The following is a 27,795-nucleotide window of genomic DNA, read 5'->3' as shown; positions in this document are numbered from 1 at the left end:
ACCCGGATGTTCAGGCTCGGGGACCCATTAAAGGCGCCCCGCGGGGAAGCTCGGCGCGTTCCCATTGGTGCAGCGCGGCGTCAATCATTGCCGAGACATCCAGTGAAAGCTGGCAGGCGGGATAAGAGAGGATAGCAGCGATTCCATTGGTGAGATCTCGTGCCAGTCTGCACGCCGCACCAATGGGCGTCGCGGCTGGGGTCGGGAGGCGGGGCGGGCGCGGCGGCGGCGGCGGCCAATCAGCGGCATTGTTTGTGGTGGTGCCGGTTGCGCTCGGCGGCGGCCGCGTCTGCTCCGCCCGCCCGGCCCGGGACCCCCGGGACCGCCCGGGACCCGCCGGCATCCGCCGGGAGCCACCGGGAACCGTCCGGAACCCACCGGGAACCGCCGGGAACCCGCCGAGACCCCCCGCGACCCCCGAGCCAGGTGAGGCCCGCGGGGGCGGCGGGGCCGGGCCCGGCGGGGGCGGGGCAGGGCCTGGCTGGGGGGGGGGGCGAGAACCGGGGCTGAGGGGGATTTTGGGGGGTCGGGCGGATTTTGGGGGGCTGAGAGTGGATTTTTTGGGGGGCTCAGGGGGATTTTGGGGGCTGAGGGCTGCAGGCAGAGCCCGAGGGGTTGCGGGCGGGCTGGGCTGGGCCTTGGGGGCGCGGGGCTCGGGTTTGGGGGGCAGAGCCCGAGGGGTTGGGCGGCGGCGGAGCTCGGATTTGGGGGGCAGAGCTCGGATTTGGGGGGCAGAGCTGGGATTTGAGGAGAAGAGCTCGGATTTGGGGAAGCAGAGCTCGGATTTGGAGCAGAGCTCTGATGTGGTGGAGCAGAGCCCAGGGATTTTGGGGGACCAGAGCTGAGAGATTTGGGGAGCAGCACTCAGGGATTTGGGGGCCAGAGCCGAGGGATTTTGGGGAGCAGAGCTGAGGGATTTTGGGGAGCAGAGCCGGAGGAATTGGGGTCACAAAGCACACAGATCTTGGGGGGACAATAGCTCGGATTTTGGGGAGCAGATCTCAGAGATTTGGGAGTGCAGAGCTCAGGGATTTGTGGGGGCGCTGAGCTCAGATTTGGGGCGCAGCCTGACGGGTTGGTGGGGGCAGAGCCCGAGAGATTTTTAGGGGCGCAAAGCAGATGGATTTGGGGGGGCAGAGCTGAGGAATTTTGGGGAGCAGAGCTCAGGGATTTTTGGGGGCAGCTCTCAGGGGGTGCAGAGCTGAGGGATTTTGGGTGTAATGCTCAAGGATTCTGGGGAGCAAAGCTCAGATTTGGGGAGCACAGCTCAAGGATTTTGGGGGACAGAGCTCAGATTTGGGGGTAATGCTCAGAGATTTTGGGGGGCAGCTTTCAGGGATTTTGGGGGGCAGCGCTCAGGGATTTTTGGCGTGTAGAGCTGAGGGATTTTGGGGAGCAGCTCTCAGGGATTTTTGGCGTGTAGAGCTGAGGGATTTTGGGGAGCAGCTCTCAGGGATTTTGGGGAGCAAAGCTCAGGGATTTTGGGGAGCAGCTCCCAGGGATTTTGGGGAGCAGCTCTCAGGGATTTTGGGGGGCAGAGCTCAGATTTGGGGGTAATGCTCAGAGATTTTGGGGGGCAGCGCTCAGGGATTTGGGGAGCAGAGCTGAGGGATTTTGGGGAGCAGCTCTCAGGGATTTTTGGCATGCAGAGCTGAGGGATTTTGGGGGGAACAGAACTGAGGTATTTAGGGGGACAGCACTCAGGGATTTTGGGGAGCAGCTCTCAGGGGTTTTGGGGAGCTGCTTTCAGGGATTTTGGGGAGCAGCTCTCAGGGGTTTTGGGGAGCAAAGCTCAGGGATTTTGGGGAGCAGAGCTGAGGGATTTTGGGGAGCAGCTCTCAGGGATTTTGGGGAGCAGCTCTCAGGGGTTTTGGGGAGCTGCTCTCAGGGATTTTGGGGAGCAGCTCTCTGGGATTTTGGGGAGCAGCTCTCAGGGATTTTGGGGAGCAGCTCTCAGGGGTTTTGGGGAGCAGCTCTCAGGGATTTTGGGGAGCAGCTCTCAGGGATTTTGGGGAGCAGCTCTCAGGGGTTTTGGGGAGCAGAGCTCAGGGATTTTGGGGAGCAGCTCTCAGGGATTTTGGGGATCAGAGCTCAGGGGTTTTGGGGCTCATCCTGGGCCGTTTGGGGGCGCTCCGGGCAATCCCCCGGGCACTGTTCCCGGTGGGATTGAGGGGTGCGGATCCCGGAGCCCCCCGGATCGCCCCCTCGAGCCCCGCTTTGTTCCGTGCGGGCTCCGGGGCCGCTCCCGGTGCCCGGTTCCTTCCCGCGCCGTTTCCCGGCCGCATCCCGGATTTCCTCCCCGCGGGATTCTCCCTCTTTTCCTGCTCCCCCCCCCCCCAATTTGGGAAACTTGGCCATCCCCGCCCGGGCTGGGAGGGGGCGCGGACCCCTCCTCACCCGTTCTGGGCAGCTGGGTCCTCTCCCAGCACGGATCCAGAGGGTTCCTCCTCGCAGGGATTGAGGGTTTCCCCTCCCAGCATTTGAGGGTTCCTCCTTGCCCAGATTCCCCAAATCGAGGCGATTTTGGGCGCTTTGGAGCCTGGAGAGGGATCTGTGATGGCGGGGGGAGGGGGTGGCTTGCCGGGAACTGAGGAGGAGGAGGAGGAGGAGATTTGGGAATCTGGGAGCAAGGAGGAAGAGCCGGGATCCATTGGCTTTTCCCGAGCGTTTCTGATTTATTTTATTTCATTTTTTAATTTTAACATCCATTTGATTTTTTTTTTTTTTTGGAGCTTCCTCGGCCGCTGCCGGGCGGGAGGAGGAGGAGGAGGAGGAGGAGGAAGGGGGAGCTCGGCAATGGGAGCAGCTCCTCCTGGCAGGAGTGTGGGAGGATTTGACTCCTGTTCCTCGCTGCTCCCGCCTGGGGGCTGGGGCTGAGGAGGCAGCCGCGGTTTTGGGGGAATTTCTGGCGTTTTAAGGGCTGGGGGGTGCCCAATCTGAGAGACCCTGGCGCGTGCCAGGATCTGGGACATCCCCCAAGATCCGCGTGGCGTTGGGGTGCAGTGGAGCTTCCATGGGGAATCCCTGCTGGGAATGCAGGGCTGGGCTGGGATTCGGTGGGGTTGGAGCTGCTGGGATCCATCTGGGGTGGTTCCGTGCTCTGATCCTTTGGGATCTCGGTGCCACCTTCTCCTGGCACCGTTCCTGGTCACGAGGCTGGCACTGCCTCCATCCATCTCCTAGGATTTGGGACATCCCCCATGCTGAGGTTGTTCTTGGGGTGCAGTGGAGTTTGCATAGGGAGAACTCCATTCCTGCTGGGAATGCAGGGCTGGGCTGGGATTCGGTGGGGTTGGATCCATCCAAGGTCTCCATGGTGGCTCCATGCTCTGATCCTTTGGGATCTGGGTGCCACCTTCCCCTGGCACCATTCCTGGCACTGCCTCCATCCATCTCCCAGGATTTGGGACATCCAGGATGCTGCAATTCCTGTTGGGGTGCAATGGAGTTTCCATAGGGAATCCCTGCTGGAAATCCAGTATTGGGCTGGGATTTGGTGGGGTTGGATCCATATATTTTTTTCTTTTTTCTTTCTCTTTTTATTTTTCCTTTTTTCTTTTTCTTTTTATTTTCTTTTTTTTTCTTTATTTTTATTTTAATTTTTTCTTTTACTTTTTAAAATTTTTTTAAATTTTTTTTCTTTTTCATTAATTTTCTTATTATTTTTCTTTATTTTAATTTTTTAAATTTTTTAAAATTATTATTTTTTTTTAATTTTTCTTTTTTTATCCCCCGATTTTCCCCTGAGCTTGGCCCTTCCCAGCGCTGGCAGGTTCAGGATGGGGAAGGGACTCATCCCCTCAGACCCCCGGGTTCCCTTAGCGCCCCTTGGATGGAATTTGTGCTGGTGGCATCTGGAACATTCCTGAGCCCTGCGCGAGCAGCCCCAGCCCTGGAATCCTCGGGGAGGTTTGGGAGCGGCGCTGCCAAACCCAGAATAGCCCCGAGGAGCCGGGGTTGGGTTTCAGGGGTGCTCCCCCATCCATCCATCCATCATCCATCCATCCATCATCCGTCCATCATCCATCCATCCATCATCCATCCATCCATCCATCCATCATCCATCCATCCATCCATCATCCATCCATCCATCATCCATCATCCATCCATCCATCATCCATCCATCATCCATCATCCATCCATCCATCCATCATCCATCCATCATCCATCCATCATCCATCCATCCATCCATCCATCCATCCATCATCCATCCATCCATCCATCCATCATCCATCCATCATCCATCCGTCCATCCATCCATCCATCCATCCATCATCCATCCATCCATCATCCATCCATCCATCCATCATCCATCCATCATCCATCCATCCATCCATCCATCATCCATCCATCCATCCATCCATCCATCCATCATCCATCCATCCATCATCCATCCATCCATCCATCCATCATCCATCCATCCATCCATCATCCATCCATCATCCATCCATCCATCCATCCATCCATCATCCATCCATCCATCCATCATCCATCCATCCATCCATCCATCCATCATCCATCCATCCATCATCCATCCATCCATCATCCATCCATCCATCCATCATCCATCCATCCATCCATCCATTCATCCATCATCCATCCATCCATCCATCCATCCATCATCCATCATCCATCCATCCATCCATCCATCCATCCATCCATCATCCATCCATCCATCCATCCGTCCGTCCATCCATCCATCATCCATCCATCCATCATCCATCCATCCGTCCATCATCCATCCATCCATCCATCATCCATCCATCCATCCATCCATCATCCATCCATCCATCATCCATCCATCCATCCATCCATCCATCATCCATCCATCATCCATCCATCCATCATCCATCCATCCGTCCATCCGTCCGTCCATCCATCCATCATCCATCCATCATCCATCCATCCATCCATCATCCATCCATCATCCATCCATCTGTACATCCATCCCTCCATCCCTCCATCCATCCATCCATGGTGTCCGTCCTGCTGCAGAGACTCCATCCCCGAGTGGGGCTCTGGGGCTGAACCCCAACATTGCCCCGTTTTGGGGCGGAGGGGGTGGCAGGAGTTGGGTTTGTGGGGGTTCCCCATGCCCTGGGTGTTTGATCCCCAGTAAAATGTGGGGTTCATTGCCGTGGGGTCCCAGGAGATGGATGTGTGAACCCCGGGATTTATGGGGTGAGACTGAGCCAGAGCCTGTGGGAGGGGGAGGCTGCTCCTGTCACCCATCCCAGTGTTCATTCGTGCTTTCCCCGCAGGAAATTCCCAAAATTGGCCTGAAATTCCCCAAAATCCGCCTGAAATTCCTCAAACTCCACCTGAAATCCCCCAAACTCCGCCTGAAATTCTCCAAAATCCACCCAAAATCCTCCAAAATTGGCCTGAAATCCCCCAAAATTGGCCTGAAATTCCCCAAACTCCACCTGAAATTCCTCAAACTCCACCCGAAATTCCCCAAAATCCGCCCGAAATCCCCCAAAATTTACCTGAAATTCCTCAAAATCCGCCTGAAATTCCCCAAAATCCGCCTGAAATGCCCCAAAATCTGCCTGAAATCCCCCAAACTCCAGGAGCAGAGCCCCAGGTGTGCTCCCCAATCTGGATTTTCGGGAGGGCCTGGTGGAAAACCTGCCTGGGCTGTTTGCCACAGGATCCAGGGCTCCCGGGGGATTTTTGGTGCTCCAGGGGTTGGTCCTTGGCTGGAGGAAGGGTTGGGAATCTCAGCTGCTCCCAGTTTGCTCCCAGTTTGCTCCCAGTTGCAGCTGGGGTGCAGGTGGAGGAGCTCCGTAAGGAATTTCCCTGCTCCTCAAACACATCCCGGCGCTGAGGGATTCTGAGGGCAAAGGACACAGAATTCCAGGGAATTCCAAAATTATCCCGTTGTTCTCCTTGGGTAACTCCAAACTTTCTGCTTGGGAAAAAAAAAAAAATCCAAGCTTGGATTTTCCTCTTTATTAAATCCTGGATTCCAATCAAATCTGTGAGCCCTGAGAAATCCCAACAGCTCCTTGTGCCACGGGGGCATTGCCACGGCTGGGTTTGTTCCTTGCATGGAATTGGAATGGCCCCAGTGGAAGGCTGAGGAATTCCAGAACCCAAAATTTGCTGGTTTTACTGGGAAGTTGGGGCTGCTGGATGTGGGTGCAAATGGCTCTGTGTGCATTGGGATGGGAATCCTGAATTTCCATCAGACAAAGGAGGGGTTAACCCAGCTGGGATTGGGATGAATCCATGGGAATGGGATCGTGGCTTCCTGCTTTTCCAAGGAATGGCCCCAGTGGAAGGTTGAGGGAATTCCAGAACCCAAAATTTGCTGGTTTTACCTGGGAAGTTGGGGCTGCTGGGTGTGGGTGGGGATGGCTCTGCTGTGCATTGGGATGGGAATCCTGAATTCCCATCAGACAAAGGACATTTTCTGAGGGGTTAACCCAGCTGGGATTGGGATGAATCCATAAGGAATGGCCTCAATGGAAGGTTGAGGGAATTCCAGAACCCAAAATTTGCTGGTTTTATCTGGAAGTGCTGGGCTGGGAAGTTGGAGCTGCTGGGTGTGGGTGGGGATGGCTCTGCTGTGCATTGGGATGGGAATCCTGAATTCCCATCAGACAAAGGACATTTTCTGAGGGGTTAATCCAGCTGGGATTGGGATGAATCCCTGGCAATGGGATCGTGGATTCCCACCTTCCCCCAGTCCTATCCTGGCAATCCTTTGGTTGTGTTGGGTTTGTGGTGGGAGCTCCTTGAGCGAGGCCTTCCCTGCAGATCAGGAAGCTTTTGGATTCCCATTGAATGGCAAAATTGGGGGAAAATCATCCCTTTCCCTGCTTAACCATCCTCCAGTTTTCCCAGAATCTCCTCCTGGTTACACAGTGTCAGCCTGAAGCCAGCCTGGGATGGATGGCTCCAATTCCAGGTGCTGTCGTTTGGGAGGAGGGAATTGCATCCAGGAATTCTGGTTTTGTTTTCCCAGTGGGGAGGAAGCTCCAGGGATCCTTTGGGATAAAAGGAGCTCTGGTCAGGCTTCCCAAAGGCCTTTTCAGGAAACAGGAGCTCCCAGGGAGTGGATCCCCAGGGAAAAAGCCCAAATCCAGTTCAGTGATGTTTGAGTGCCTCCTTTGCCCATCCTGGCTGGGAGGATCATTGGGAAGGTCGGGGCAGGAGCAGGGAGGGATTTCATCCCTTCCCAAATCCCCACCCAGCCCAGACAGGGATGGAAGGGCCCGAGGAGAAGGGGGAGGATGGAAACAGGTGCTGAAAATCCAGGGAAATGGAGAAATGAAGGAATTTGCTGCTCTCCTGTGCCCTCTGCGTTTTCCATGGACACAGCCTGGAATAAATCATCCCCGGGCCCATCCCACCCCCTCATTAGCTGATAAATCCATGGAAACGAGCATGCAATTAAAGCTAATTAATCCTTTCCCCCTTTGGAAACCAAATTGTTCCATTTTATCCAATAAAGGCAAACTGGGGGGTTCCAGTGCTGGAATTCCCAGGCTCCCACAGCTCGGGGGTGGAACAGGGCCCTGGATGTCGGGGATTATCGGGGTGTTTTGGGGGGATCTGACATTTTCCATCTGCTCCAAGCCCTGTCCAGCCTGGCCTTGAGCACTTGCAGGGATGGGGCAGCCCCGGATTCCCGGGGTGATCTGTGCCAGGGAGGGCTGGAGTGAGGACAGGGCTGTTCCTCTGGCTGAGGAATCCCAAATATCCAGGCTCAATCTCCCGTGTTTTGGTTTAAAACTGTGTTTTAAACTCCCGTGTTTTGGTTTAAAACCATGTTTTCCTTTCCCTGGGATTCTCCATCTCCTGGATTTCCCATGTGGTGAATGCTCCAAGCTCTCGTTAATTCCTTAACGTGGCCCCAAGTTTGTCCCCATCCTGTTCCTGCTGGGACACCCTCAGCCCTGGGGATCCACAGTGGGATTTGGGCTCCTCTGGAATTGGATCAGGGCGTTTGGGACAGCCAGAATCACTCTGGATGCTCCTTCTGCAGGGCCAGCCCGCAGGTGGCATCTCCCAGGCCTTGGCATCTCCAGGGCATGTTCCCAGGGAATGCTCAGCATCTCCTCGGGGCTCTGCCCCTGCTCCCTGTGCTCCTTGCTGGGACCCTTTGGCATCTCCCTGCCATCCCTCAGCATCTCCTCCTGCCCCTTCCCTCGGTGCCTTTTTGGGGATTTTGGCGTCGTCGTTGGCATCCCTCGGTGTCTTCCTGGCGTCTTCCTTGGCATCTTCTGTGGCATCTTCATCCACATCCCTGGGCACATTCTCTGGGCAGATTCCTGGATCCCTGGGCTCATTCCCTGGGATCCCTGGGCACATTCCCTGGGATTCCCGGGATGTCTGGGCACATTCCCTGGGCACATTCCTGGATCCCTGGGCACCATCCCTGGGCTCATTCCCTGGGATCCCTGGGCACAATCCCTGGGATGTCTGGGCACATTCCCTGGGCACATTCCGGGGCCCCTGGGGACCCTCTCCGTGCCCCGGGCCCGGCCATCCCGAGGCCGCTCCGCGCTGTTTGGGCGCTGGGAGGGGCGGCTCCCGGCGGCCCCGGGGCTCCTTTTTGGGAGGGAGAGAGTTAAAATTCCAGGGGAGGGAAGGAGCTTCCATGAATGAAGACAAAGTTTGGCGGGGGGCCAGCAGCGGGGGAGGGGGCGGCCGAAATCCCAGCGAAAATCAAACACCCCCCCCCCCCTCATAAAAGAAAAAAATCCAGAGCCAGTTCCATGTCGGGAAGCGCCAAACCGCTCACGACCGGAATTTTTATTTTATTTTTTTTCTTTTTAAATTTTTTTTTTCATTCAAATTTTTTTTTTTTTTAATTCCCTTTTTTTTTTTTTTTTTTTTTTTTCCTCCTCTCCCTTCTCTTTTTCCCTGCCCCCGCGAGGCATCATGGGAAAAAGTCAGCATCCCCCCTTTTCTTTTGTTTAATAAAACAGAACGCGCATGATTGGCAGGGAAGGGCCCGCTCGGAGCGCGGCTCCGGCTCCGGCTGCGGCTGCGGCGGCTCCGATGGAGCGCGGGGCCCGGCCCGGCCCCGGCCGCCCCCCGCTCCCGCTCCTGCCCCCGCTCCTCCCCCGCGTTCCGGGCAGCCCGAGGCGGCAGCAGCAGCAGCGGGAGTACCGGACCTGTGAGTATCCGTCACGCCGTGCCGGGTTTGGCAGGCAATGCGCGCAAAAGGCTTCCTGAAGCTGATTTTTAATTTTTTTTTTTTTTTTTTGTTTTTTTTGTTTTTATTGTGGTTTTATTTTGTGTCTGGAAGGGAGTGTTTTAAGGAGGGAAGGAGCGCCGGTTTGCTGTCGGAGCGGATCCGTGATTCCCTTCTCGCTTCCCTCCCCCCTTTCCCCACCATCGCTATTCCCCTGGAATTCTCCCATCCCACCCTCCCCGCCGCCGCCTGCACGGGGGGGTGACAAAAATCCCGAAAGCCCCGGCAGTAACAATGCCCGGCACCGGTGTCACCCCTCCCCTGCCCCCGGCGATCGATCGAACGATCGATCGGGCCGCGCATTGGTGATCGATGGCCCCGCCGCGCCGCACAAAGGCAGCGCCCGCAGTCGAGGAAATCGGGAAGCGTTGTTATATAAGGGAGCCTGGGAAGTCTGCGTCATCCCGGATGGGGAGGGGGCCGGGCGCTCCCTCCTCCCCCCGCCCCCCATCCCAGCGCTTTTTATTGGATTTTCTGTTCCCAGCTGCATTTTCCCTAAGCGGGCCGTCCCAGGCAGATGTGCTGGAATTTTTATCTCTCTTTAAGAGTTTGTGGAGTTTTGGGGTCTTTCCCCCCTCCCCATTTCAGGGCATAAAGCAGTTTCTGGAGTTCCTGCTCTCCTCACACATCCCAAAATCCTGGGGTGGGATGAGGTGTGAGGTTCGTGGTGCTGGACCCGGCCCTGGCATTCCCTGCTGCCGAGAAGTGGAGTTGGACAAGAGCACAAACTTAGGGAAGGGAAGCACTTTGGGGAGGGAGGATTTTCCTCCTTTCCTGCTTTTCCTGCTTCCCATTGTTAGTTTTGTACTTGACCCGGAGCTGCAGAATGTGAGGACATCCCGAGCTGGGGGCGCTGATCTGGAATCCAGGAGATCCAGGGTCTGGGGGATTTGGAACTGGGGGAATCCAGGGTCTGGGAGATCTGGAATCTGAGAGATCCAGGGTCTGAGAGATCTGGAATCCAAGAGATCCAGGGTCTGGAAGATCCAGAATCTAGGGGATCTGGAATCTGAGAGATCCAGGATCTGAGAGATCTGGAATCCAAGAGATCCAGGGTCTGGGAGATCCAGAATCCAAGAGATCCGGGATCTGGGAGATCTGGAATGTGGGAGATCGGGAACTGGGGGGATCCAGGGTGTGAGAGATTTGGAATTGGGGGGATCCAGGGTCTGGGAGATGTGAAATCCAGGAGATCCAGGGTCTGGGAGATCTGGAATCAGGGGATCCAGGGGCAGGGAGCGGTGTCCCCGTGCTGGGATCCAGGAACAGCAGCAGGACTCCTGGAGCAGTTTGCTCTGTAGGAATTCCCACCCTGCCACATCCCAGTGCCCACTCCCATCCCTGCCCAAATCTTTCCTCGTATTCCCGTTCCCTGCCGGGAGCAGCCATGTCCCTTCTGGGACGGCTCTGGGATCGTTTTTGGGGCTTCTCTGCCGTTCCTTTAATCCCGGTGCTCCTCCTGCTCCGGAGAAAATCCCCGTGAGCCGCCCTCACCCTCCCGTACCTGCTCGGGATTCCTGCCGGGCATTCCCGGAGCAGCAGCCTCGGGAGCCGCAGGGTTTTTGTTCTTTTCCCCTTCCCGATCCCGCTGCCGCCGCCGCGCCGTTAAATCCTAATTACCTTTTTAGGTGATTATCCTTTTCCTGGCGTTCCCTGGGAATGCCGGCCCTGGGAGCCAGCCATTTTGTGTGCCGTGCCGAACGAACGCGCGTTTGACGGCGGCGTCGGGATGGGCCGAGCCCAGACGGGACCGGAGCCCCCGGAGCAGGGCTGGGGCCGGGTGGCTCCGGATGAGCTGCCAGCCCTGTGGAATCCCCATGGCATCGGCCGGGATTGACACCAGATCCTGGGATTTGGGGGGGTTTGGGCACCGGGAGTGTGCCCAGGTGAGTTGGATCTCACCAATTCCTGATCCCGGGGAAACGAGACTTCATTGGGGTTTGGATGGGTTTTATTCCATGATATGTGAGTGATGTCTGGGTTTGGAGTGACCAGGATGGTGCTGGAGCCTTTCAGAGCACCTTGGCTCCAGGGATGGGCATCAGGGATCACGTTGGGTTTGCGCCCTGATCCCGGGAAATTGGACTTTAATGGAATTTTGATGGATTTTATTCCATCAGTCTCATATATCTGAGTGATGTCTGGGTTTGGAGTGACCAGGATTGATGCCAGATCCTGGGATTTAGGGGGTATTTGGGGAACAGGAGTGTGCCCAGGTGAGTTGGATCTCACCAGTTCCTACTCCCTGATCCTAGGAAAACGGGACTTTTGTGGGATTTGGATGGGTTTTATTCCATCAGTCTCACATGTGAGTGATGACTGGGTTTGGAGTGACCAGGATGGTGCTGCAGCACCTTGGCTCTGGGGATGGGTTTGGATTCTGGGTCTCTCCTGGGATTAATTCCGGCATTCCAGCCCCAAATGGAAATTGGGGGATGTTCTGGTTCCCCCAAGGCTGCCTCTGCCTGGGAGTACCCAAGCTCCCTAAGGAGCAGAGCAGGAGCTGGGCTGGATCAGGGGATCCCTCATGATGGATCCGGGATCACTCCTGGTGGATCAAGGATCATTCCTCGTGGATCAAGGATTGCTCCTGACAGATCAGGGACCATTCCTGGTGCTGGATCAGGAATTACAACCCCTCCATGATCTCTGGAGGCTCCAAGGCTGGGAACTGGGGCTGGAAGACCAACGAGGGGATTGACCCAATGGAAAACCCTCCAAGGAGGCTGGGAAGGAGCTGGGACCTCCCTGGATAAACCCTGGCTGGAGTTAACTCCTGCTGCTGCCAAGTTCTGGACTCCGTCGGGTAAATCCCAGGATATTTCATCTCTCCCTGGATATTCCCACTTCCTTCTGGAATATTCCTTCTTTTGACCCAACTCACTCGTTCCAGCCTTTCAAATCCTCCCGCTGAGGATTTATTTTTTTGTGTTGGATATTTCCCCCTGTGGGCACCACATCCAGCCTCCTTGGAAGGAAGAAGGGGTGCTGCTTTGTTTGTGTGCACCAAACCCGTCCTGCCGGGCCCCGTGGAGCAGGAGGAACGTGCCGGGGAGCGCGTGGTGCCATGCAGGGACGGCACCCACAGAGGGCTGGGAATCGCCACCAGGACCTGGCCAGCACCCTGGCATTCCTGGAAAGCCTCCCCAGGTCTGTGCAGCCCACCCTGCCCATCCCACCCTGCAGCCCCTGCACTCTTGGCTGCCAGGATTCCACGCCGTGCGTTCGGCTCCCGTTTTCCATCGGTTTTGCCACCATTTGGGAGTTTGTTTCCAGCGAGGAGGATTTTTCAGGTGGAAGCTGAAGGGAGAGGCTGTTCCCTGGGATGTGCTGATCACCCGGGGCTGTGCCCGAGGGCAGCAGGGCCGGATGATCCGGTTTGGGAAGTGCCGAGACCGGAGCCTGTCCGACCTCCAGACAGTTCCCGGCCCTGGAGCCATTCCTGCTCTTTGCTGTGGATTTCTGCATGGAACCAGGAGCTCTCCCAGCGCTCTGGAAATTCCCAGTGGACCCTCCCCTTCCCCCTCCAGCCACAGGGCCCCATTCAACACCGAATCCGAAGCCTCATTTAATTTTTATTGGATCTGGCTGAGCCTGGAGAACCTCTGGAGCGGATTAAATAGTGCTGGGCCCCATTCCCGGTAACGGCACTTGGGATGTGTTGGGATTTTGCCAGAGGGGAGGGCACTGGGAGACCACCTTGGTGATGGAGCAGGGACTGGGGGCATCTCCAGAATTCCTGCAGGATGCTTCCACCCCCTGGAGAGGACTGGGGAGATCTGCAGGATGCTGGAGGGGACAAGCAGGATGTTGGAGCAGGAGATCCTGGCTCTCCCTGGTTCATCCCATCTCCCTGCTCAGTTCAGCTGTCCGTGGGAGCTCCTCTCCCATGGGATGTTGCTCCTGTGTACCTCTCCCTCTCCCTCCTCTGTCTCATTGCTGTGAGCAGCAGGAGATCCTGGCTCTCCCTGCTGGATCCCATCTCCACGCTCAGTTCAGCTGTCCGTGGGAGCTCCCATCCCATGGGATGTTGCTCCTGTGGGTCTCTCCCTCCTCCTCCTCCTCTGTCTCCTTGCTGTGAGCAGCAGGAGATCGTGGCTCTCCCTGCTGGATCCCATCTCCACGCTCAGTTCAGCTGTCCGTGGGAGCTCCTATCCCATGGGATGTTGCCCCTGTGGGTCTCTCCCTCTCCCTGCTCTTGTCTCCTTGCTGTGAGCAGCAGGAGATCCTGGCTCTCCCTGCTGGATCCCATCTCCACGCTCAGTTCAGCTGTCCGTGGGAGCTCCCATCCCATGGGATGTTGCCCCTGTGCATCTCTCCCCCTCCTGCTCTGCCGTGCCCGTGTCTGGCACAGGCTGCAGCGGCAGCGCCGGGCGCGGCTCCGGGCGCTCCCGGGTGTCTGGAGCTCCCCCCGGGGTCACTGCTGCGGGCGGGGGCGGCAGCGGCTGCCCCGGCCTGCCCCGGCTTGCCGGGCTAAATTTGGGAGACGTGCGGAGAGACGGGATCAGCAGGTAGGGCAGAGCCCCAGGTGCTCCTCCGTCCGGCGTTTTTTGGGATCGTATTTGGGATTTCCGTGGGTTTTCCTGCTGCCCTCGTGCTCCCGCTGTCTCCAGTGGCACTGAACCCGCGTGCCGATGTGCAGGTGCATCATTCCAGGGATCTGTACCCTCTGGAAGGGTTTATCCAGGAGTGACTCCTGGGAGCCGGCTCCTGGCAGGTGAGGAGCAGCTCCAGGTGCTCCCCAGGACACTTTCTGTTCCCTGCAGAGCAAGGAATTCCCTGTTCCCCAGCCGGCCACATGGAATTCCCAGCAACTCCCCAGGTGTTTGTCCTGGTCCCCGGGTGTTTGTCCTGGTCCCCAGGTGTTTGTCCTGATTCCCCAGGTGTTTGTCCTGGTCCCCAGCCCTGCTCCTCGGGGAAAGGCCTCGCCCAGCTGCTCTGCAGGTGGAGCTCCCCTGGCTCTTTGTTGTCAGAGCTGGTTCCTTATCAGCCTGGGAGCAGGCTTGGGATGGGGCTGGGATGGGCTCCAGGCCTGGGATGGGGTTGGGATGGGCTCCAGGCCTGGGATGGGGTTGGGAAGGGCTCCAGGCCTGGGATGGGGCTGGGATGGGCTCCAGGCCTGGGATGGGGCTGGGATGGGCTCCAGGCCTGGGATGGGGCTGGGATGGGCTCCTGCCTGTTTTCCAGAGGGCATTCCTGCACCTGGAGCTGAGGTGGGAGGGCGGGGATGGACCTGCCTGAGCATTCCTGCCTGGAGAAGGCACGGTGGGGATTTCCTGGCGTTCCAGGGGCTTCATCCCAGCTCCCCTTCCTTGCTGAGCCCCATCCATGGGGTTTAGTCCCAAAGGAGGGTTTGTGGTGCTGTTCTCAGGGACTGCAGGGGCTTCAGAGGCAACTCCTGACCTGGATGGGGACTGGGGAGTTGGAGATCTGTGAGGAGGTCAGAGCTCTCCAAGGGGTTGGAGCTCCATGAGGAGATTAGAGCTCTCCGTGGGGTTGGAGCTCTGTGGGATTGGAGCTCTCCAAGGGGTTGGAGCTCCATGAGGAGATCAGAGCTCTGTGAGGAGGTCAGAGGTCTGTGAGATTGGAGGTCTTCAAGAGATAGGAGCTCTGTGAGATTGGAGCTCTCCCAGATGTCGGAGCTCCATGAGGAGATCAGAGCTCTCTAAGGCGTTGGAGCTCCGTGAGGAGATCAGAGCTCTCCAAGGGGTCGGAGCTCTGTGAGATTGGAGGTCTCCAAGGGGTCTCAGGGTTCTGTGAGATTGGAGCTCCATGAGGAGATCAGAGCACTCCAGGGGTTTGGAGCTCCGTGAGGAGATTGGAGCTCTCCCATATGTTGTAGCTCCATGAGGAGGTCAGAGCTCTGTGAGGAGCCCAAGCTGAGCTCGGGGGGGATCCCGGGGGGGTTCCCTGGCCCCCTTGTCACTGACCTGTCCCCATCCCTGTCCCTCAGGATGGACCGCATGACGGAGGACGCGCTGCGCCTGAACCTGCTCAAGCGGAGCCTGGAGCCGGCCGAGGAGCGCGAGGACGTGCTGGCCAAGAGGCTGAAGATGGAGGGCCACGAGGCCATGGAGAGGCTGAAGATGCTGGCGCTGCTCAAGCGCAAGGACCTGGCGGGGCTGGAGGTGCCCCACGAGCTGCCCGTGAAGCCGGACGGGATCAAGGGCTACGAGGAGAAGCTCAACGGGAGCCTGAGGCCCCACGGCGACGGGCGCGGCGCGGCCCGGCCGGGCAAGGAGAACATCAACGACGAGCCCGTGGACATGAGCGCCAGGAGGAGGTGGGTGCTGGCAGTTCCGGGGTGGCGGTGAAATGGGGTTTGGGGGGTCCCGGAGAGCCCCTTGTGGTGACACCGAGAGCTGGGCGTGGTGGCATGAGAGGGAATGGCTTCCATGGACAGAGGGTGGGTGGGATGGGAAGGTGGCTACAGAGATTTGTGGATTCCTCATCCCTGGAAGGGTCTGAGGCCAGGCTGGAGGAGCCAGGGACGGTGGGAGGTGTCCCTGGAGGGTCCTGCTCAGAGTGAGGAGCTGCATCCTCAGCGGAATTAATTCCTTGGATGTTGTGCAATGTGAGGGTTCCAGCGGGGCACCAGCGTCACACACGGACACTTGGATGGGCACGGGAAATCAGCCCTGGGAATGCTGGGAACGCTCCACTCTGAGTTGAGAACTGAGGCTGGGAATGTCTCATTTTCCTGGATTTTCCCTGGGAATGTGCTCCACCTCTCCTCACCTCTGCCTGCCTCCCTGGCCCTGGCTGCTCTCCAGTGACTCTGTTGGAATTCTGCTCTCCCCTGCACAAGGGAAACCCAACAATTGGTGATTCCTCACGGATGGATCCGTTTTACTCCTTGGATTTGGACTCTGGCTCTGCCTTGTTCCCCTGGTGGAATGTCAGTGATCCAGCCTGGATTTATTGGGATGCTCCTCAAAACAATCCCCAGGAGCTGCAGGAGGGACAGCCCTGACCCAGGAAAATCCCACCCAGATTGGAACTCCTGGCACTCAGCCTGCTTTGCCTCGGCCTCCTTCTCCTTGGGATGCTCTGGGATTTCTCTGCTGGAGCCCTGGTGCTTTGGAATATCCACAAAAGCAGCTGGAATGTTTGGGAGCAATCCCAGCTCTGAGCATCTCCCCAGCCCTGGAGCAGCCAAACCTGGGAGCTGGGATTGGCTCTGGGCTCCCTCCTGGGTGCTCAGAGTTTGGGATGAGAAATTCCACGGTGTCCCCTCAGTGCAGGGACCTTCCAGGGAGCTGGAATCACCTCCACAATGGATTATCCCACACTTTTCCAAGGCTCTCCAGCAGCAGGGATGGAACCCAGGCTCTCAAAGGGCTTTCCTTGGACTCTCCTTGCCTGGATGGTCCCACCTGGATCCTGCTGGACTCCACCACTGATTTTTGGTTTTATTTCTTTGCCCTGCTGCTCCTTTGGTTTCCCAATCCCGGCATGGATCAGATGGATATTCATGCAGGTTTTCCTTCATGGAATGAGCTTTTCCAATAGATCTGGGTTGGGATAGGCTTGGAGTGGTGCTGTTAATGGAGGGGGGCTCAGCCCCTTCTCCACCACAGTGAGGATTCCAGGCTGGAGTATCCCTGGAGTATCCCTGGAGTATCCCTGGAGTATCCCTGCAGCCCTGGGGAGGGAGGGAGTGCATTTGAGGGACTCCTTCCCTCCTGGTGTCCATGGGAGCTGCACTGCTCTGGATCCGTGCTGGAACGAGGGGGATCCTGCTCCCAAAATCCCACATTGCTGGTTCAGTGGGGCTCCCCAAATTCCTGCTTCACTGGGGCTCCCCAAATCCCAAATTCTGCTTCACTGGGGCTCCCAAATTCCTGCCTCACTGGGGCTCCGCTCCCCAAATCCCCAATTCCTGCCTCACTGGGGCTCCCCAATTCCTGGGGGCTCCCCAATCCCAATTCCTGCCTTACTGAAGCTCCCCAGTCCCCAGTTCCTGCCTCACTGGAGATCCCAGATCCCCAATTCCTGCCTCACTGGGGCTCCCCAAATCCCAAATTCTTGGGTCACTGGGGCTCCCCAAATCCCACATTCCTGCCTCACTGGGGCTTCCCCAATTCTTGCCTCACTGGGGTTCCCCAATTCCTGGGGCTCCCCAATCCCAGTTCCTGCCTCACTGTGCCTCCCCCAGTCCCCAGTTCCTGCCTCACTGGAGATCCCAGATCCCCAATTCCTGCCTCACTGGGGCTCCCCCAATCCCAATTCCTGCCTCACTGGGGCTCCCCAATCCCAGTTTCTGCCTCACCGTGCCTCCCCCAGTGCCCAGTTGTGCCTCAGAGGGGTCCCCAGTTCCTGCCTCACTGGTTCCTGTCCCCACAGTGACCAGGAGCGGGGCAGGCTGACGCCGTCCCCGGACATCATCGTCCTGTCGGACAACGAGGCCTCCAGCCCCCGCTCCAGCTCCCGCATGGAGGAGCGGCTCAAGGCGGCCAACCTGGAGATGTTCAAGGTGAGGGCACGGGAATTCCGTCCTGGAAAGGCACGGCATGAGGGGGGTGAAGGGTTTGGGGGAGGGATGAAATGTTTGGGGCATTGGGGAGGGATGAAATGTTTGGGGCATTGGGGAGGGATGAAATGTTTGGGGCATTGGGGAGGGATGAAATGTTTGGGGCATTGGGGAGGGATGAGGCGTTTGGGGAGGGATGTGAAGCATTTTCGGGCATTGAGGAGGGATGAAACATTTGGGGAGGGATGAAACATTTGGGGCATTGGGGAGGGATGAAGCATTTGGGGCATTGGGGAGGATGAAGCATTTGGGGGAGGATGAAGCATTTGGGGAGGGATGAAGCTTTTGGGACATTAAGGAGGGATGAAGCATTTGGGGCATTGAGGGATGAAGCATTTGGGGAGGGATTGAAGCATTTTGGGGCATTGGGATGGGTTGAAGCTTTTGGGGCATTGAGGGATGAAGCATTTGGGGAAAGATGAAGCATTTGGGGTATTGTGGGAGGATGAAGCATTTGGGGCCTTCCTCAGCCAGTTCCAGGTGCAGCCCCCCCGTTCTCACACCTGTGGTCCCAATTCCCACTTGGATTCACCTTTCCCCTTTCCCTTGCTCACGTCCTGCTGGGTTTGTGGGGGTTTCCAGGGGAAGAGCCTGGAGGAGAGGCAGCAGCTGATCAAGCAGCTCCGGGACGAGCTGCGGCTGGAGGAGGCCCGGCTGGTGCTCCTCAAGAAGCTGCGGCAGAGCCAGCTCCAGAAGGAGAACGTGGTGCAGAAGGTGAGGGCCGGGCATGGCTGGGATAAGGGGTGCCCACGGAGCCCCCACCCCACGTGTGGGATTCCCTGAATCCCCTCCTGGGAATGCAAATCCCGTCCTTGGTGCCCCCCAGACCCCCGTTGTCCAGAACGCCGCGTCCATCGTGCAGCCGTCGCCCGCCCACGTGGGACAGCAGGGCCTGTCCAAGATCCCCACCCGGCCCGGGGCTCAGGGCGTGGAGCCACAGAATTTAAGGACATTACAGGTGAGAATTCCTGGGTTTTCCTGGAAAATGCTGATTTTGGTGGGTGCACACTGAGCTGAGGGGTTTTTCCTCCAATTCCCGGTGTTTGGGGTTGGGTTTGGGTTTGTCAGGAATTAAGAATCAGTGATCCTTGTGGAGATGGATATTCCATGATTTTCTGAATGTCCAGTGTCCCAGAGTGGGGTGAGGATGGTGGGAATTCTCCAAGGCCTGCAGCCTCCCTGCTGCTCCCAAAGGAGAAGTGTTTGCTCCATGGATTTCTGCTCTCCTTGACCATGGAGCAATCCCAGCCTCCCATGGGAAACAGGGATGTGCCAGCGTGAGCTGGGGAAAAGGGCTACAATCCTCAAAAATGCAGGAGAGTATGGGGAAAAATGAGGGGTTTGGGGCCTGCCATGGGAAACAGGGATATGACAGCTTGAGCTGGGCAAAGGTCCACAATCCTATAGAATCCAGGAGAGTTTGGGGAAAAATGAGGGATTTGGGGCCTTAAAGATTAATGGGATTCTGGATAAGCAGGAACTCCATGGATCAGCAAATCAATGCTCCAGGTTTCCCTCATTTTTCTCCGATTTTATCACCGAGCTCTGGGGGGATGTTTGTGGTCATCCCGAGCCGGTTGCTGTGATTTAACCCCCGATTCCTCCTGGATCCCCCCAGGGCCACAGCGTGATCCGCTCGGCCGCCAGCTCAGCCCTGCCCCACATGCTGATGTCCCAGCGCGTCATCGCCCCCAGCCCCGCGCAGCTCCAGGGCCAGCGCGGGCCCCAGAAACCCGGCCTGGTGCGCAGCTCCACGCCCGGCATGAGCCCCGCCATCAACTACCAGCCGGTGGGTCGCTGCTTTGGGCTGGTTTGGGCTGGTTGGGCACTGGTTTGGGCTGGTCCGCACTGGTTTGGGCAGCATGGGCACTGCTTTGGGATAGTTTCACTTATTTGGGCTGGTTGGGCACTGGTCTGGACTGGTTTTCACTGCTTTGGGCTACCTGGGTACTGGTTTGGATTACCTGGACACTGGTTGGTACCAGTTTGCACTAAGTTTTTACCGGTTTGTACCAGTTTGGACAGTGATTTGGGCAGTAGTTGGGGCTGGTTGAGCACTGGTTTGGGCACTTGTTTGGGCACTGGTTTGTACCAGTTTGCACCGGTTTGTACCGGTTTGCACCAGTTTGTACCAGTTTGCACGACCCCCATCCCTACTCACCCTCCCCTCCATAATTCCTGGGACTCCCCAGCCCTTGTGTCCACCCTCTCCTGGTGCTCCAGGGGTCTGCGAGCCTGGCATTCCCAGCAATCCTACATCCCCACCTGATTCCAAATCCCCCACTGTGATTCCGAACCCCCCACCGTGATCCCAAATCCCCACGTGATCTCAAACCCCCCTGTGACCCCAAATCTCCCCCGCAGCAATCAGGCTCGTCGGTGCCGTGCCAGCGCTCGTCCTCCTCCGCCATCTACATGAACCTCACATCCCAAATTCCTGCCCTGATCCCAAATCCTCACCCTGACCCCAAATCCTGCCCTGTGACCCCAAATCCCCACCTGACCCCAAATCTCTCCCACACCAGTCGGGCTCATCGGTGCCGTGCCATTGCTCGTCCTCCTCCGCCATCTACATGAACCTCACATCCCAAATTCCTGCCCTGATCCCAAATCCCCACCTGACCCCAAACCCCCCTGTGACCCCAAATCCCCACCATGACCCCAAACCCCCCTGTGACCCCAAATCCCTACCTGACCCCATACCTCTCCCCCACAGCAGTCGGGCTCGTCGGTGCCGTGCCAGCGCTCGTCCTCCTCCGCCATCTACATGAACCTCGCGTCGCACATGCAGCCGGGCTCGGTGGCCCGCGTGTCGTCCCCGCTCCCCAGCCCCAGCGCGCTCTCGGACGCCGCCAACTCGCAGGCCGCGGCCAAGCTGGCGCTGCGCAAGCAGCTGGAGAAGACGCTGCTGGAGATCCCTCCCCCGAAGCCGCCGGCGCCGCTGCTGCACTTCCTGCCCAGCGCCGCCAACAGCGAGTTCATCTACATGGTGGGGCTGGAGGAGGTGGTGCAGAGCGTCATCGACAGCCAAGGTGACGCCCGGGGTCGCCCCAAAGGGGATTTGGGGGGGTTTGACGCGTAATTTGGGGCGTTTCGGGGGGGAATCGTGGGGTTTAGGGCTTTGGGGGTGGTTGGAAGGGTTGGAGAAGGAGGTGGTGGGGGTTGGGGGGGGAAATTGAAAGTTTGGCGTGGGTTTTTGCAGGTTTTTAAGGGGTTCGCAGACTAAATTTGTGGGGTTTTAAATGAAATTTTTCAGGATTTTGGATGATTCGCGGGATTTGGGGTGATTTGTGGGATTTCAGCCAAAATGTCAGTATTTCGGGCAAGAATTTCAGTATATCCATCCAGTTTTTGGTGATTTCAGTCAGGATTTTCAGGCTTTCAGCCCAAAATGTTGGGTTCAGACTGGGTGCGGGATTTTTGGCTGGTTCTGGCTGGGTGGAGGATTTTTGGCTGATCTGCAGGATTTCAGCCAAAAATTTCAATATTCCCCCTCAGTTTTTTTGGTGATTTCAGTCAGGATTTTCAGTCTTTCACCCCGAAACATTGGGTTCTCTCTGGATGCGGGATTTTTGGCTCATTCGCAGGATTTCATCCAATTCCCATTATTTCAGCCATAACTTTCACTATTCCCGCCCAGTTTTTTTGGTGATTTCGGTTGAGATTTTCGGGATTTTAGCCCGAAACCCTGCATCCCGCGGGGGTGCTGAGCCGGGGTGTGTTCCAGGGAAGAGCGCCCCGGCGGTGCCGCGCGTGGAGCCGTTCGTGTGCGCGCAGTGCCGCACCGACTTCACGCCGCACTGGAAGCAGGAGAAGGGCGGGCGCATCCTGTGCGAGCAGTGCCAGACCTCCAACCAGAAGAAGGCGCTCAAGGCCGAGCACACGAATCGCCTCAAGAACGCCTTCGTCAAGGCCCTGCAGCAGGAGCAGGTGGGGATGGCTGGGAGTGCCCCTTTGCCATGGCTCATCCCATCCCAGAGCATCCCAAGCCACTCTGTCCCATCCCATTCCATTATCCCCATCCCATTGTTCCCATTGGTCCCATCCCATTCTTCCCATTGATCCCATCCCATTGTTTCCTATTGATCCCATCCCATTGTTCCCGTTGGTCCCATCCCATTGTTCCTGTTGATCCCATCCCATTGTTTCCTATTGATCCCATCCCATTGTTCCCATTGGTCCCATCCCATTGTTCCTATTGATCCCATCCCATTGTTCCCATCCCATTGATCCCATCAATCCCATTGGTCCCATCCCATTGTTCCTATTGATCCCATCCCATTGTTCCCATTGGTCCCATCCCATTGATCCCATCCCATTCTTCCCATCGATCCCATCCCATTTTGTTCCCATCGATCCCATCCCATTCTTCCCATTGATCCTACTGATTCCATCCCATTTTTCCCATTGATCTCACTCCATTTATTCCATCCCATTGGATATGGGATCATTGTTCCCATTGATCCCATCCCATTGTTCCCGTTGATCCCACCCCATTGATCTCATCCCATTGATCCCACTGTTCCCATCCCATTGATCCCATTCCACTCATCCCACCCCAGCCAGGTTGGCATTCCAGAAGAATTAAACAGGATGGCATTCCCAGGGGTGGTATTCCCATGGCTGTCTGTCATTGCCCTGTCTGTCTGTCTGTCTGTCCCACAGGAGATCGAGCAGCGGCTGCAGCAGCAGGCTGCCCTGTCCCATGGCTGTCTGTCACTGCCATGTCTGTCTGTCTGTCTGTCCACAGGAGATCGAGCAGCGGCTGCAGCAGCAGGCTGCCCTGTCCCATGGCTGTCTGTCCCATGTCTGTCTGTCTGTCTGTCCCACAGGAGATCGAGCAGCGGCTGCAGCAGCAGGCTGCCCTGTCCCATGGCTGTCTGTCACTGCCATGTCTGTCTGTCTGTCTGTCCCACAGGAGATCGAGCAGCGGCTGCAGCAGCAGGCTGCCCTGTCCCATGGCTGTCTGTCACTGCCATGTCTGTCTGTCTGTCTGTCCCACAGGAGATCGAGCAGCGGCTGCAGCAGCAGGCTGCCCTGTCCCATGGCTGTCTGTCACTGCCCTGTCTGTCTGTCTGTCTGTCCCACAGGAGATCGAGCAGCGGCTGCAGCAGCAGGCTGCCCTGTCCCCCACGGCCGCGCCCGCCGTGCCCAGCGTGGGCAAACAGGACGGGATCCTGCGGCACCACACGCTCCGGCAGGTGGGACACGGGGTGTGGGATCAGAGGGTGGGATTGTGGGATGAGATAATGGGGTGGGAGCATGGGGTCATGGAGTAATGGGATCATGGAGTAATGGGATCGTAGGATCCTGGGATAATGGGATTGTGGGATCATGGAACAATGAGGTCACGGGGTAATGGGATGGGATTAATGGGGTGGGGTCATGGGGATGGGATCATGGGGTAATGGAGTCATGGGGTGGGATTAATGGGATCATGAGATGGTGGGATCATGGGGTGGGATTGTGGGATGGGACCATGGGATCATGGGATAGTAGGATGGGATCATGGGATGGGATTAATGGGATAATGGATGGGATAATGGGATGGGATCGTGGGATAATGGGATGGGATTGTGGGATAATAGGATAGGACCATGGGATGGGATCATGGATTAACAGGGATGGGATGGGTTTATGGGGATGGGACCATGGGGATGGGACGGGATGTGTGCATTGGAATGGGGCAGGATGTGCCCATCAGGATGGGGGAATGCCCGCCCGTTCTCCCCGTGCCCACGCTCCCAACCCCGTGTCCGTGTGTCCGTGTGTCCGTGTGTGCAGGCCCCGCAGCCCCAGAGCAGCCTCCAGCGCGGCATCCCCACCTCCGCCCGCTCCATGCTCTCCAACTTCGCCCAGGCCCCGCAGCTCTCGGTGGCCGGGGGGCTCCTGGGAATGCCAGGTACGGCGGGAACGGGGCTGGGATGGGATGGGGTGGGATGGGAACAATGGGATGGGATGGGATGAGTGGGGTGGGGTGGGGTGGGATGGGATGGGATCAGCAGTGTGGGACATGCCCACTGGGTTTTGGGGCAGAATTTGGGAATTCCCACCCTGTGCCAGCTCCATCCTGGCCCTTCCTGCCCCGTGGGGTTTTCAGGGTGGCTGTGGGGCTGTGTGATCCATGGGATCCAGGGGGTCTATGGGATTCCTGGGATCCATGCAGTACTGGAGGATCTGTGGGGTCCATGGGGTCTGTGGTGTCTGTGGGATCCATGGGCTCAGTGTGATTTCCGTGGGCTCTGTAGGATCAGTGTGCTCAGTGTGGTTTCTGTGTGCTCAGTGTGATTTCTGTATCATCAGTGGGCTCTCTGTGCTCAGTGTGATTTCCATGGGCTCAGTGGGATCTGTAGGATATCTGTGGGCTCTGTAGGATCCCTGTGCTCAGTGTGGTTTCCGTGGGATCTGTAGGATCCCTGTGCTCAGTGTGATTTCTGTGGGATCCCTGGGCTCTGTGGGATCCCTGTGCTCAGTGTGGTTTCTGTGGGCTCTGTGGGATCCCTGTGCTCTGTGGGATCCCCGTGCTCAGCGTGGTTTCCGTGGGCTCTGTAGGATCCCTGTGCTCAGCGTGGTTTCCGTGGGCTCTGTGGGATCCCTCTGCTCAGCGTGGTTTCCGTGGGATCCCTGGGCTCAGTGTGGGATCTGTGGTTTCTGTGGGATCCCTGGGCTCTGTGGGCTCCCTGTGCTCAGAGTGGTTTCCGTGGGATCCCTGTGCTCTGTGGGCTCCCCGTGCTCAGCGTGGTTTCCGTGCCGTCCCCAGGGGTGAACATCGCGTACCTGAACGCCGGCATCGGGGGCCACAAAGCGTCGAGCCTGGCGGACCGGCAGCGGGAGTACCTGCTGGATATGATCCCGCCGCGCTCCATATCGCAGTCCATCAGCGGGCAGAAATAGCCCCGGATCCCCGCAGCCCCGACCGGGCCGGGCTGAACCAGGCCAAACCGGGCTGGGCTGAGCCGGGCTGAGCCGGGCTGGGCTGAACCGGGCTGAACCAGGCCAAACCGGGCTGGGCTGAACCGGGCTGACCTGAACCAGGCCGGGCGCCGCCGCCGCCGCCGCCTCCCGGGGACAACGCAACAGATCAGACCGAGAACCGCAGAGAAACAAACAGCGAAAACAACACAAAAACAGCGACCCAGACGCAAGAAACATTTCAGAGGCGCCTGCCCCCGGTGCTCCCAGCCCGAACTGCCCCCGGTTCCCCGGCCGGAGCAGCCCCGGCCCCGCCGCTCGTTTTGTAACGCCGCCGCTTCCCCCTTGTGTTGTGGGTTTGTTTTTTGCCCCTTTTTTCCTTATTTTCGCCCCCCCTCCCTTGGCTCCATGGATGGTTAAAGCTTTTTTCTCCCTTTTTCCAGAGACTTTGGCAAGGGCACCTTCCCCATTTCCCCGGGGGAGATTTTGGGGGGCGGCCTGTGCTGGTTTGGGGGGGATGCTCTGATCCCATAGAGGGGGGGGGACAAATCCCTGTTGGATGTGATCCCAGGGGTGTCACCTCCCCCTGTCCCCAATCCTGGGGTGTCACCTCCCCAGAACACCCCAACCCCAATCCCTCGGCTCCAGCCCCAATCCCAATGTCCCCAGGGGTGACAACGCTGCCAGAGCCACCCCAGGAACCCCTCGGGGGTCCCTCAATGTCCCCTCGAGGTGACCAGACCCCCCCCCAGGTGCCACCCCCCGGGGGTGTCCCCTCTGTCCCCACGTTGGGGACGCGGCGGCTCCGGAGCGGACGGCGCGGCCAGGGCGGGTGAGTGACCCCTGACCTGTCCTGAACTGTCCCCACATCTGTCCCCGAGCCCTGCATGCTCCAGAGCCGCTCTCACCCCTCCCTGGCTCCTCTGTCACCCGGGGGTGGCACCGGGGTCACCGATGGCACCTGTGTCACCAATGGCACCTGTGTCACCAATGGCACCCGTGTCACCAATGGCACCTGTGTCACCAGCGTGTCCCCCAAGGGACAGCAAGGGGGTCCCTCTGTGCCACCCCGGGGTCCCCGTGTGCCACCCTGGGGGTGACAGCGGTGGCACTGATAGTGGGGAGGGGTCTCTGGTGTCCCCCTGTCCCCGGGGGTGGCACTGGGGGGGTCTCGGTGTCCCCTGGGGGTGTCGGGGAGGGCCCAAAGCGAGGAATGAGCCGCGAGAAAAATCTCGATTTGCACTTCAGCCCTGCCGAGCTCCCCCGCCCCGAGTTCCCGTGGGTTTGGTGAATTTTGGTCACAATTCCCCTTTTTCCCTGACTCTGAGCCTCTCCCGCTCCTCTCGTGCAATTCCCCCAGTTGGGGGGGTCCCAAATCCCCCAAAATCCCCCCAAAATCCCCCCGACCCCAAAACCAGGGGGACCCAACCCCTGATTTAAAGGGAGGGGACCCCCCCCCATATATTTTAGGGGGGACCCCACCCCACCCTGAATTAGAGGAGGGGTCCCCCCCTCTCCAGCCCCCTCCCCACATTCAATGAGCACTTACCCTGGGGGGGGTTGGACCCCCCAAAATCCCCCCGGGACCCCCCAGAGGCAAAGGAAAAATGGGGTTTATTCTGATTTTTGGGGGGGTTTTAATGGGGTTTTATATTCAGAATTTTGGGGTGTTTCTGTTGGCTTTGATCATTTCCAGCTGCTCCCCCCCCCATTTTCCCATTTTTTCCTTTTCCCATTTTCCCCCAATTTTCCATTTCCCTCCCCAGATTTCTCACCCCGGGAGCACTTTGACAAATGGGGTTTTTGGGGCTAAAACCTGAATTTTTGGGTTATTTTAGGGATTTCTGTTACTTTTTAAGGGGGGGGGTGTCATTCCCTCTCCACCCCCCAAGTGCCACTGCCCCCCCCACCCAGGGCTGAGGAAAACAAATTTAAAAAACCCTAAAAAAAGGGATTTTCACCCTTAAAAATGGTGAAAACCTGGAAAAAAATCCCAAACCCAAGTGCAATACGGGGGGGGGGTCCCAACTCTTGGTGCTATAAATGACATTTGGGGGGGGGGGCAACCCTGTCACCCCCCCCTTGGGGGTCTCAGCCCCGGGGGCTGCGGGCAGTTCCCCCCTCCCCAGAAATGATCCTGGGCCGTTCCCACCCCCCAAAATCGACCCCAAATCCCTTTTGGGGGGTCCTGGGCAGTTCCCACCCCCCAAAATCGACCCCAAATCCCAAAAGTGATTCCCAGGATTGGGGAGGGGGGGAAATTCCCAACCCCAAAATGGCCCCAAATCCTTTCCTGGGCTCCTGAGCATTTCCCACCCCCCCAAAAATGAACCCCCCCAACCCCAGAACTGCCCCCAAACCCCTCCTGGGATCCCAGGCAGTTCCCCCACCCCAATCCCGGAATTCCAGGGGGGGAATTTGGATCCATGTCCAGCCCCCTCCCCACCACCCCCCCCCCCAGCATAGGTTTATCCCTATTTTTATTATTATTATTATTATAATTATTATTATTTTTGGCTTGCCCCCCTTTCCCCCCCCGTCCTGCTGCCCCCAGGGCTGTGATATCCCAGAAAATTCCCTTTTTTTATTCCCCCCTTCCCCTCCCAGCTCCAAACTTTTGAGGATTTTTCCCGCTTTTTTTCCGGCTAGGGGTAGATCCGCTTGTGAAAACGCTTTTTTGGGGTTTCTGTTTTGGGGGAGGGGGGGTTTGTTTTTATTTTTTTTGGTTCCTCCAAAGGCATTTCCCATTTCCCAAACCCCGAATTCCCACCCCGAATTCCCCCAATCCCAGCCCCCCGTTTGCTTCCGCTCTCGCTGCCGATATAACCAGGACTCATCCGTGTATATAAAACTTGAGCTGTTTCTTGACACATTAAAAAAAAAAAGGCAAAAAAAGGCAAAAAAAAAAAAGACAAAAAAAGGTTTAAAAAAAAAAAAAAAACAAACCAAAAAAAAAAGACGAGGAAAAAAAAAAAAACAAAAAACAACAAACCTGTACATTGTGTAGAAAACAAAAAAAAAAAAAAAAAGGAAAAAAAGAAGAAAAAAGAAGATAAAAAAACGACGGAAAAACCGGCCAAGGTTCCCGAAGGACCCGCCTGGTGTTGTGGAAGTGTCACGTCCGTGTCGTGTGCCCTCG

General features: G+C 57.5%; 1 protein-coding gene across 1 annotated transcript; it reads left to right on the top strand.

Moving 5' to 3' along the window:
* Window positions 1–286: 286 nt before the first annotated feature.
* Window positions 287–27,560, top strand: LOC134429196 (transcriptional repressor p66-beta-like). The gene is made up of 11 exons (XM_063176314.1): window positions 287–426; window positions 15,165–15,494; window positions 17,558–17,687; window positions 18,327–18,458; window positions 18,571–18,702; window positions 19,363–19,533; window positions 20,461–20,776; window positions 21,472–21,674; window positions 22,835–22,945; window positions 23,529–23,646; window positions 24,505–27,560. The coding sequence occupies exons 2-11, from the start codon at window positions 15,166–15,168 to the stop codon at window positions 24,636–24,638; spliced, it is 1,776 nt and encodes a 591-aa protein (XP_063032384.1). The 5' UTR covers window positions 287–426; window position 15,165; the 3' UTR covers window positions 24,639–27,560.
* The last annotated feature ends 235 nt before the right edge of the window (window positions 27,561–27,795 follow it).

This window comes from Melospiza melodia, chromosome 25 (genome assembly GCF_035770615.1).
Source record: "Melospiza melodia melodia isolate bMelMel2 chromosome 25, bMelMel2.pri, whole genome shotgun sequence".
Classification (NCBI taxonomy): Eukaryota; Metazoa; Chordata; class Aves; order Passeriformes; family Passerellidae; genus Melospiza; species Melospiza melodia.
Note: the sequence above shows the minus strand (reverse complement) of the source record. Positions and strands in the feature narration are given on the sequence as shown.

Coding starts and splice junctions, on each gene's coding strand:
- LOC134429196 (XM_063176314.1), top strand. CDS start 15,166: ATGGACCGCATGACGGAGGACGCGCTGCGCCTGAACCTGCTCAAGCGG. Junction 17,688..18,326: donor CCAACCTGGAGATGTTCAAG/GTGAGGGCACGG, acceptor GGGGGTTTCCAG/GGGAAGAGCCTGGAGGAGAG. Junction 19,534..20,460: donor CCGCCATCAACTACCAGCCG/GTGGGTCGCTGC, acceptor TCTCCCCCACAG/CAGTCGGGCTCGTCGGTGCC.